The 11,467-nt window shown below is 43.4% G+C and overlaps 1 protein-coding gene across 1 annotated transcript; it reads left to right on the top strand.

The window, feature by feature from the left end:
* NIT2 (nitrilase family member 2) lies at positions 1,327-10,141 on the top strand. Its single transcript, XM_021399933.1, has 10 exons — positions 1,327-1,430; positions 2,185-2,303; positions 4,354-4,474; positions 4,594-4,682; positions 5,031-5,124; positions 5,872-5,946; positions 6,367-6,445; positions 7,056-7,154; positions 8,077-8,132; positions 8,498-10,141. Exons 1-10 carry the CDS (start codon positions 1,403-1,405, stop codon positions 8,584-8,586), a joined length of 849 nt encoding a protein of 282 aa, XP_021255608.1. The 5' UTR covers positions 1,327-1,402; the 3' UTR covers positions 8,587-10,141.

Consider the following 11,467-nt stretch of genomic DNA (forward strand, 5'->3'; position numbering starts at 1 on the left):
AACAAGTGATCAGATCACAGGGAAGGTGTCTGTGTAAATTCCAGCCATCTCAGCATCATATTTTTATATTGCATTGACAAATTAAACTGTTGACAACGTACTACAGCACCTTTCTGTTAGTCATGAGAGAGTGCTGGGGAGAGAAAAAAGATAGAAAATATAATTAGGGGAGAATTAGGAATTATTTCATGTGCAGGTGAACTATATAGCAATATCTTGAAAAATCTAATTACTTGTAATGAGAAGTATCTTCAGCTGTTGAACTATCAGGTGTATTTGGGAGTGAAATGTGAAAAGTGAGTAATGTGCATGCATCTCTCAAGTCAACAAATACAGGTCTTTTAGATTTACAGTAGCTAAAGCTACAGGAAGTCAATTTTGCACATTTCTACAGAGATTTATTGCAGGCCATTAAGAAGTTAATTATTTATGGTTGGACTAGATGATCTTAGTGGTCTTTTCCAACCTTAATGATTCTATGATTTGTAATGTTCAAGTTAGATGCAAATTATCAACAGACTGCTCATGTTACAAAGCTCAGTCCCAACCGTGAATAATTATGATATTTTATACCCACATCTTAGAGACTACTTCTGTAGTTAGTGTGCTAGTGACAAAGCTTGTACTGCTGCACAGGCAATTATAGTACTGGAGTGACAGCTTTTAAAAAGAAAATGTCAAAATATTCAGTGTGCCACTTGGAGTCTCCTTCATCTTCAGGGATTTTTGAAGTCACTTGCCAGAGGTTTGGAGGCTCTTGTTCCATTTTGCACATGCTGGTGTCTGCGTTGTTGCTGACAGCTGCTGCATTGATCAGTTTTTAGTTGATTTAAGCTCTGTTTGATCATAGAAATAAGGTCCCTCGTGGGAAAGGAACACTCAGAGTAAGCTTCCCTGGCAGCTGGGAACTCACGGCTTTGCCTTTCAAAGCCAGGGTCAGTGCTTCTGTGCTCACTGGTACCTCTGTCTTTTTAATTCTCACAGGTTAATAGATTCTGATCCGTGTGAGAGTTTGTGCAGAAGTAAAGAATAATTGCTGCTCTTTCAGATGAGTTCCTGTTAGGCTTTACACACGAGGATTAGCACCGGGTGTAGCTTTTCCTTCCAGCTGCGTGGGGAGGAACGCGGTGGCTGAGAACTTCCCCCTTTTGGGGAAGGAGGGGTGGTGACCGCGTGCCACCTTGTTCCTTTGGGTTCATCTGAAGGCTCTAGGTAACACCGGTTTGAAACTTGAAAAAACACAGCGTGTCTCTTTGTACCCTTGGGTAAGCGGCAGCGTTTTATCCCGCCTTTCCTTTTGAAGGGAGGTTCCATTTTACTGCTCGGGGTTTGCTCCGCCCTGCGCCGTAGCCACACTCTGGGCCTACCCTTCCCAGCAGCCCCTGCAGGCAGGCGGCCGGAGATGCAGGCAGCGCGCGGAGCCATGGCCAGTGAGTGGCGGCACGGCTGGGCTTCCCCCCGCGGGTGGGCCGGCATCGCTACGGGCGTGCCCTACTAATGGCTGTTGAAAAGGGTAGCTCGGCAAGGCTGGGACCGGCTCCGTGACGGAGCTGCCCGCAGAGCTGCCGCGGGCCTGCTGCGCTTCGCTCCTGGTTGGCCACAGCCGGCCGGGCTGCGGGCACCCCCTCTGCTGCCGACACCTGCAGCTGGAAATGGAACCGTAGGGAAGGGATCGGGAAATGCGTCCTTCGGATGGTTTGATGGCCCCTCGTGCCCATTTCCCTGGCTAGGCGTGACTAAAAGATAGAAGCAGACTCTTCCCGCGTTTGGGTTCTGGCGTTATCAGGTCTTCTGGCTTGCTAGAGGCATTCTGGGAGACGGAGCCCTCCTGGGTGCTGGGTGCGAAGCTCACAATCTCCCTTTGGTGCCTGCCCTTGCAGTGCCCTACGTGAGCAGTGGCAGGGGCACTGCCCTGTCCTAGCGTCTGTGTGTACGCCGTAGTACACTTCTTTGGTACACTTCTCCGAGCCAGGTGCCAATGGGCTGTGTGGTTCCCGTGCCGCTCCCTGCGCTAGGAGGCTGTTTCCACAGCCACACGCTCGCTGCAGAGCGAGCTGGAAGCGGTTTGCATCTGTGTCCATATACAAGCAGATTTACTCCGTTACACACTCGTTAACCAATTAAGGTTTTGACGTTTCACCTGGGAGAATCCCACTGGGTGATTTTTTTCTTTTCTGCCATCAGACTTCCGCCTGGCACTTATTCAGCTCCATGTATCTGCTGTCAAATCGGACAACCTCCAGCGAGCCTGTGGGCTGGTAAGGGAAGCATCCGCCAAAGGAGCAAAAGTTGTGGCTCTGCCTGTGAGTAAAGATCACGATTTACATAATTAAAAAAAGTTCTAGTATCATTTTACATTGTGATTTGAAACACCTGCACCTCAAACTCTTGCAAACCTCTGTCTACTGTTAACCATGTGTTATCTATTCCTGTTTCTCTCTGGATATGTTTGAGGATGCTGTATGAGGCTCCAAAACAGGGAAAAAATGGAATCTTGTTGTTCTTTATGGAACAAGATTCTGTTCAAGATCGTACTGGTTTAAATCCTGTGCAACACCATCAGCTCTGTCTGGTTTGTTCTGAATTCCTGACCCTGTGGTTTAAATCTCTGCAGAAGCCCCCTGTGCCACAACGCAGGGAAAGGTAATTTTTAGATAAAGAATACTGATACAAAGATAAAGGAAAGCAGGCACCCAGTGACTGTCTTTCTCATAATTATTGCAGATGAAACAGCTGATCAGAAACAAAACAGACATAAGGCATTTCCAGCAGCTTGTTTCTGGCTGGCTTACGATTAAAACATGTTTCTTTTACATCGTTGTGTGGAAACTCGATGAGAACATTTCTGATTGCTTCTGGTTTACTTTTTGGACTCCATCTGGTTTTTCCTGTGTGTCAGTGAGGTGATCTCCCCAGCGTAGCTAGGAGCTTTGTCCTCTGTTCCTGGGGGTACGTGTGCTGTGCCCTGCAGCATCTGACTTGGGAGCGCAAAGTTCTTTTCTGGGTGAACTTTTGGTCTGAATGCTTCACACAAAGAATGTTTTCCCTTCTGCTCTCACAGGCAAAACCTTTAGCAGCCTTCCCTTCTTCTTTGTGCTAACACAGCTCTTCTGTTGCAAAAATGACCTTTGATTGTTCTGTCTGGGCCTCCTACATTACCTATTATTTGCTACTTTTGTCATGTGTACAAACAATTGAATTTGTATTACAGAGTTAATTAGTTGAGATATTCCATTTCCCAATGGTAATTTCTGCTCATAGAGTAAAACCTCTCAAGCAACAGCACGGTTTTTCTGCTCGGGAAGGCAAACTTTGTACTGACACTAAGAGTTAAAATATTCTCTTCTCCACCTTATCACTTTTGAAGTCACACTGCATAAAGAAGTAATACACACTGAGCATATGGCCTACACCTTTCCACAGTCCAGCGACCATTTCTTTTGTGACGTTAGCCTTCATGTGTTAATTATTTTTGATTTCCGAACCTGGAAAAATGTGGAAGAAAAACAATTTGTAATATTTATGGATAAAGGAATAACAACAGAATCCATTTTATTCTAGAACGTGATTGAAAGCCATTCAAAGGTCTGTCCCTGCATTCTTCCCACTCTGGAGAGCACAGGGTGAGGTGATTTGTGCAGTCTGCAGTCCCGTTCCAGCACAGCCCCATGCACTGCTGCAGCTTGTACAGAACTTCACCTGTTCTCCTGAGTCCGTGGTTTCAGTGCCACCCGCACTGCCAGCAAAAGCAGCAAGATGTAGGCGGGGGCAGCTGGCAGTGCTTTCATTTCCCTGAAGTGCTGTCCAGATTTCAAAAGCCCAGGGAGCAGCTCTGACAGTCTGCAGAGACTTGCTTCCCTCTGTGGACCTGCAAATTGTGCTGTGGCTTGGCCAGCACTGCTGGCCCAGTGTCAGTATATGCAGCCAAAACAACTTCCATCTAATTTTGGTTCAGTTCTGTCGCCTGTGCTATTGGATATCCCATCTGTGGCCTTCAGCTGTAACTCCCTTAGGGGAGAAAAAGAGGTTGCAGAGGGAAGTGGTTCTCGCATCCTCCCAGAGCTGGGAAACATAAGGCCAAGTGAAAGTGGCCATGGTGGGTCTCTAAAGTACCACACAGAACACTGTTAATCTTAGCGTCTAAAGATTACATGCCTCAGTCTGAGGGACAACAAATGTTTAACTAGAGTCCTCTAGGACAAAAGGTACAGTTCAGTTGTGGGGAAATGGTGTTTAAGTGATTGTTCTTAGCAAAAAAGTATGCCTTTTAAAAGTGAAGAAAACGTGCTGTGATGGTGAGCACAAGAATTCCACTGTTTTGAGATTTTTATCGTAATTCTTTTCTCACTGTAGGAATGCTTTAATTCTCCGTATGGAACCCAATACTTCAAGGAATACGCAGAGAAGATCCCTGGAGAATCGACACAGAAGCTCTCAGAAGTTGCAAAGGAGTGCAGCATATATCTTGTCGGAGGTAGTTTATTCCTTGTGACTGCTTTCACTGAGGGGAGAATGGGCAATGTCTACTTGTGCAATTGAATCAAAACTCCGTAGAATACAGCAGGGTGAATCTTTGTTCTCTGCTTTATAAAGGATCCATTCCAGAAGAGGATGGTGGAAAGCTGTACAATACATGTATCGTCTTTGGTCCGGATGGTGCTATATTGGCAAAGCACAGGAAGGTAAGATGGTAGAGTACCATTATTAGGTTTCTCATCCACATGGCCAGTATTAGCAGTGTTGACAAAAATGACATTTGACAGGTGCTTCGCTTAGGTTGCAGGGTTTGTATGCTCAGTTGTTCTTTCTTTTTTTTTTTTCCCAAAATAACTTTAGACATGTATATTTCTGTAAAGAAGAAAACTGCTTTAAATCATCTTTAGAAGCCCTTGTAATTGTAAGCAATATTTAGTTGGGATCTTGACAAAAGAGTAATCCAGATTACAGCGGCTAGCATACATGTGCCAAATAGGAAAAGGCTCATACACCAAGTGGAGAAATTATTGTTATTCATAATATTGTAATTACAGATTCATTTGTTTGACATTAATATTCCTGGGAAGATGCAGTTCAAGGAGTCTGAAACGCTGAGTCCAGGGGATAGTTTCTCCGTGTTTGATACTCGTGAGTATAAGACAAACCTTCTTTTTATGAGCACTGCCACAATAATCCTAGAGTCATTGCCGAGCTCTCTTCCCTCTCATTTCTCCCCAGGAATGGATTTTTAGACTGTCAGATTTATATTTGCCATTTGGCAACACCAGCAGATATATTCCAAGCGTGTTCTAAGTGTGGGGGTTAGTTCTGAACATTTTAAGACAGGCAATGTGATTGAAAAAGAACAGAGTAAAAGGGGATGAAGCATACATGGCGGCACTTCCCGTGACAAACAATGGTCCTAATGATTTGTTCAAGATGAGTTACTGTCTTTTACTAGAAGTTATGTTTATAAAACAGTGTTTATAAAACATGGCTTGGGAAAGAAATACATGTAGCCAACTGCTACGCTGGTACATTGTTTCATGTGAGGATGGTATTGTAAGGGACGCAATCAACTGTAAATCCTATCCCAACATTCTTGAATCAACTACATCAGATTCAAACAGGACAGCTACCCCTGCCCCACCTTCAGAAATTAACATAGCCCATTAACTGAGCTCTCCTAAAAGTCTTGACTCCCATGGTGACTTTCTCCTCCTGGCAATGTGCATGCCCTAAGAAAGTATGCAACTGTAGCTTTGGTCTGTGCAGCGCAGGGAATGCTTTCTTTATCACTGAAAATCTTGCAGCTCAATCAGAGAGGGATACCTCTCTCTCTTTTCTGCACTCCTGACAGTAATATGATTGTTATTTCTGGTGTTTTGAGAACAGCGTACTGTAAAGTGGGCCTGGGCATCTGCTATGACATCAGATTTGCTGAGCTGGCTCAAATCTATGGACAGAAAGGTAAGGCTGGGTTGTGCTTAGCCCTAAGACCTGAAACAAAGGGGGCTGTGTCAGGGTAACAAGTACTGAGAAATCCCTAAGTGTGATCAGGAGCTCTTATCGCCTGTTAACGCAAAATGCAGTTTATGGACAGGACTTTGTTATCTAAATGAATATCTACTCTCCTTGAGTAAAGTAACAGTCATTTTCTGCTACGTGGAGATGTATGTAGCCCCATGCATTGCCATGTATCGTAGCACTTTGCTGGCGTAATCATCTGTGTGATGCATGGATGGGCCCCATTTGTTTCCACTATGGACAAAAGTCAGGAGAAAAAAAAAAAAAAAGAAAACCGACCTCGACCTTCAATGTGTAGAGTCACTCTAGGGTAAACCCTCTTCCCCTTAACGATGGCTGGGTTCTAATTTTCTTTTAACGTAGGTTGTCAGCTGCTGATATATCCAGGGGCTTTTAATATGACAACGGGACCTGCTCATTGGGAATTGCTACAAAGGGGACGGTAAGAACAAAGTAACTGAGCAGGGAGTTTGTGTGTGGAACAGAACTGTTTCTGTTGTAGGAGCCCGCTGCTGTCAGCTGCACAACTCCTCAGGCCTTGCCTGGGCCACCAAAATGATTGTGCTGTCAGGGAGGGAAGCAGGAGCTGCTTATCCTTCACTCCTGCTCTTCCCTCTGCAGATATGCCCTTAGAAAGATCTTTTCCCCATGGCTCTATGAGCACCATTCACAAATAAACTTCTACACAGAACAGCCAATAGACAGCAATAATGATGTCAGAGCTGCTTTAAATGCAGACAAAAATAGATCCTGAGACTCCTGACTATGCAGTATTAATCACCTGGTCTGCTTCTATCAGTTTTACCACGTACTGAATTAACATGTAATTCTTCCTGTCCACTAACTCTGGGGCAGGTGGCCGACACTCCTTCTACCTCCTGCTGTCTCTAACCTTCATGTCACTTCAGGTTTTGGGAAGTCTTTGGGAGCCTGGACAGCTCATCCTTCAGCAGGAATTCTCTCTCCTCTGCTTGGTTAATTGGTGGTATGGAAAACAAAAAAAAGCCTACTCACTTTCTTCCCTCCCTTCCCCTGTCTTTTTGTGAACACAGAGCTGTCGATAATCAAGTCTACGTAGCTACTGTATCTCCTGCTAGAGATGAAAAAGCATCCTACATTGCCTGGGGACACAGCTCTGTAGTAAATCCATGGTGAGTTCAGGAAAAAAACAATGAAACGGGTAAATGTTTTGTTTGAGTCTCACTTCAGTCCCACTTTTCCAAGCACTCTTAAAAAAACATTCTTTTTGTTTTTCAGCCAACCAGCTTTAAACTAAAACTAGTTTAACAGCACTCGTTCATGTTGGAAGCACTGTAGCCAGTTTAAGCACTAGTTAAGCTGCTGCCCCTTTCAACTTGCTTTATGTGCTATGTATTGGAATAATTGTGCAGAACAGAACCATCTTAACTTTTTATATAGGTATTTAATTTGCTCAAAGAACATCACTTTGACACAAGAATGAACAAGAAGGATGTCTTCAACTAGATGAGACATTCTGACTTAACTTAAGCAGCAATTACTTCTCCCCTTGCACATGGGTAATTGGGTAAACATGAAGTTTTCTGGCAGTTACTATTCTTCCAGATAAATCATTCCACTGATACTACTCTTCTAGACAATTGCAAAGAAAGCTTATGTTGAACATCAACAGCTCCTAATGGGACACATAAGAGTGTAAATGTATACTCCTATTAAAAGCTGGTGGGATCTAAAAGGAGAAAGTGTTAATCTTTGCTATAGATGGTTCTTCCTAGTGAAATTGCCTCCTTCACCTTGAGGTATATTCCATGTTCATATACTGGTTCTCATAGTTGCTCTTACGATTATTCTTGATCTTCAGAAAGGTGCTATGGTAAGTATGTATGTATGTCACATTTAAAACGTGCCACGTGTAAAGTGTGAAAGCTATTTCTAGCACACAGAGTTAGGAATTATGATGCTATTTTTAGGACAGCCCTGTGTCTACAGCTGTGGACATCAAGGGTAGAAACTCCCTTTTATACAAACAGCAGCAGCTGATCTGATGCCTTGAGCTTGCATTAATGCTGTGAACAAATGTGCTTGATGTTGCAGGGGTGAAGTCATAGCCAAAGCTGGGGCTGAGGAAACAGTTATCTACACAGATATCGGTAAGTGTGTAGGTTTTTTTCCTGCTTTCTTGAGTACACAGCCTAAGACTAAAGAGACAGGGTTTTGTTTTGTTTTTAATGTCTGTGGCCTTATTCACCCAGTTCCAGATGATGCAGTGTTCCCATCCCTTCTCAACCTTTGCTAGAGCAAAGAGCAAGTAGCAGCAAGACTGGACTATTCCTGCTTCTTTACTTATGAGGAAGCTGCCACCTTAGGAAAGAGTGAAGATGAGGTTTCTTTCCTCGTTGCCCAGTTGCTGCGCCCTACAGACTCAATCACCATGAAAGCTGCTCTCTTCCTGCCTTGCCTCAGCAAGTCCTTTTTGACCACTGTGCTAATAGTTCTTTCTTTCTTTCCCCTCCAGATCTGAAGAAACTTGCAGAAATCCGTCAACAAATTCCTATTTTAAGCCAGAAGCGTTATGATCTCTATGGCATAGAGATGAAAAAGTGAAGCTGGGTGAACAGGAAAGGTTCTAGTGGCACAGCAGCTGCTGCTTCCATCTTCAGGATTCCCTTCCTGGTTGCTCCACAGGCTACTGTGATAATTAATTAGGAACAGAATGACTTATTGGTATAATTCTGAAACTGATTCAAGCACAACTTTATTTTACAGTTCTAAACAGCTACGATAAAGCTGGAGGTGAAATCAACTCAGTCATCTTTTTAGTCATAACTGTATTAAGATACTTTTGTTTGTTTTGCTTTTAAGTTTCGGAGGCTTTTTTTGTAGGATGGAGAGAGGTGGGAACAATGTTCTCTCTGAAAATCCTCTGAAGTCAGCTTTAGTATTATGAACTTTTCACTGAATTATCAGATGCTCTAGAAATATGACTCTTTCACATCTATACATAAACAACTCTGAGTTTCTTAAACGCCCAACTTCAAACCGGGCAAGCTTAAAGTTTAACATACTAACCAAAATAGGCCAAGTTCTGCTCTGAACTACTTAATGTTAAGAAGCAGTCAAACAGAATTATTACTATACGAGAATCTGTAGCAGAATATCTGTATTAGATTCTTCATACAATTCCTGCTTATTGCTGAAGCGATGTTACTGTTTTGTTAAAGCAATTCATGTGTCACCACACCTTTGCTCTGTTTCCGCTTCCTGAATGTAATGTCTGAATTGGCTTTAGTTTTGATCTCTAGTTGTCTTCTACTGAAAAGGCTGAGGGGAGTCAATCGTAAAGGGTTAGAAAACTTGTTGTAATAATTAAGCTTTTCTGTCCATAGTGTCACAGAATGCGGGTACCTGTATTGCTGAACATCTACATGCATTACTGCTACCAAAGGCCAGCTCCCTCCAGCTGCATGGGACATGTGCCCTACTGCATTGCTCTTGCTGAAGAGACTAGAAAACTGATGAAAGATGGCTTTAAGGAGCTTTATAAGAGATTTTTTTCTTGGAAGGAAGGCACCTTAGTGGTTCAATTTCTAAGGAAAAAGCCAAGAATTTGCAAATGGCAATTATTTTCCTTAAGTGGGAAGCAAAAAGAAGCACACGACTGTTCACCCTCTACCTCTGTGCTTTTAGTTTTCCACGACCAAAAAGGTGGATCTACAGGCAAAAAGAGACTTCAGTTTGCAACAAAGGAGGACAGCTGAAAGCTTTTGTCTTGTTCTGTCTAGCCACTTTTGCCCCAAACCACCTTACCTGTTCCTTCTTCAGCCATCCTTCAGCCATCCTCCTTCTCCCGCAGCTGTCCTCTTTCTGATGTTCCTTTGACTTCTCTGGGGTTAGTCAGCTGTGTTGTTCAGAGGCCCCAGCCACCTATAGGGAAATTAATGGTTACATTAAGTTAAACCCTAAGGAGTCTTTCCCCTAGAAGCCAGGTGCCATCACTCCACTCAGTGGCATTATCTATTCCAGCAGCCTTCTGTTCCTGTGCTTTCTCAGCATTTTGGTATACACACTGTATTGGGACTCTTAAGAAACACGCCATGGAGCGTAATGTGAACTGAAAAATTATTTGTTGAAAAATAAATGTAGAAAAATTAACAATTTACCATTTGAGTCAGGTCTCCTGCATTAAATTGGTGTCTGCCACATACATAACAATCATCACTAATGAAAGGCCATCACAAGGGTCTGCCTCCTAAACCACAGCAGCTGTTATATACCCATTTCTTCCAAGCTGCCACATCTTCCCCACCACCCCGACTCTATACTAATATGCAGCAAAACGGAACGCTCATCTTCGGAGGATTAAAGAAATGCAGCACTCTCAATGGCCAACCGCTTATATGTGATGATTTAAGATCCAGTTTGCAACGGGCAATCCTCCCCTGGAGTTTCAAAGGGAAAGAATGAGTGAGAATGTGTAGTGACCCACTTTGGTGAACGAAGCTCAAGAGGTGACATGAGTTCAGCCCTATTTGGTCTGGCAGGTCGGGTTCTAAGCACCTTGTCCTAGGAGGCTGTGTTAGGAGTCTCCAGGAAGATCTACTCAGAGTCACTCAGAAACAATACCAACTGACTGTGAATTTTAGGGGATTTGCAAACAAAATGTACACAACTGGTTCTCAGTTAGGTAGCTAAAGCAGTCAGTACTCAAGCCTGTGTTGGCAAAAGACAGGCACTTCAAAGCATCCACTTTACGCATATGCACCAATATTCTGTTGAACATATAAAACCCGCCAGCAGCAGCTTTGAAAAGGCTGCGAAAGTAGATCCTGGTCAATCAAGGCACAGCTTTTAATCTCCATTTTGGCAAACTTGCCTCTGCATCTTAACACAGCAGGGATTGTACATGATCAGAATTAAGATGCATGACAACTATGCATAGAACCTGCTTCCCACAGGCTCTAGGATATGCAGAGTTTAGTCAGGTCTTCAGTACGAACTTCCTACATGATTTCACCGTGTTTTTTTAAATAGCAACAATAATTATTTCAACTTCAGCTCTCAACCCCTATTTAAAAAAAAAAAAAAAAAAAGCATTTCAAGGTTGGTTCACATGTATTCCTGGCATAAAGCAAAACCTCACACTTAAATCAGCCATTAAAGAAATGGATTCCCTTTCCCTAGACAGGTGACTGAGCAGAATCTAACTGCACACCCACATGAAGAGGATGTCAGCTACTCAGATTCCCAGCTCTCCCGTCCCCCTGTAATCTTCAGCCCTCAAGATCATACCTCTGCAGCTGATGGAAGCAATCAGAGATAAGGTTCCTTCACTCCACGTCTCCTCCTCTTTTCTTCAAGGCTCGGGTGAGAGATGAGAGGGAGTCATGTATTATTAATTCTTCCTAGATCCAGAGTGACCCCAAACAAGCGCAGAGAACACTACTGCAGAGAACACTTTCATCAAAACCTGCTCTTACACGTCAGA

Source organism: Numida meleagris, chromosome 1, assembly GCF_002078875.1.
Source record: "Numida meleagris isolate 19003 breed g44 Domestic line chromosome 1, NumMel1.0, whole genome shotgun sequence".
In the NCBI taxonomy this organism is placed as follows: domain Eukaryota; kingdom Metazoa; phylum Chordata; class Aves; order Galliformes; family Numididae; genus Numida; species Numida meleagris.

Coding starts and splice junctions, on each gene's coding strand:
- NIT2 (XM_021399933.1), top strand. CDS start 1,403: ATGCAGGCAGCGCGCGGAGCCATGGCCA. Junction 4,475..4,593: donor CAGCATATATCTTGTCGGAG/GTAGTTTATTCC, acceptor TGCTTTATAAAG/GATCCATTCCAGAAGAGGAT. Junction 7,155..8,076: donor AGCTCTGTAGTAAATCCATG/GTGAGTTCAGGA, acceptor TTGATGTTGCAG/GGGTGAAGTCATAGCCAAAG.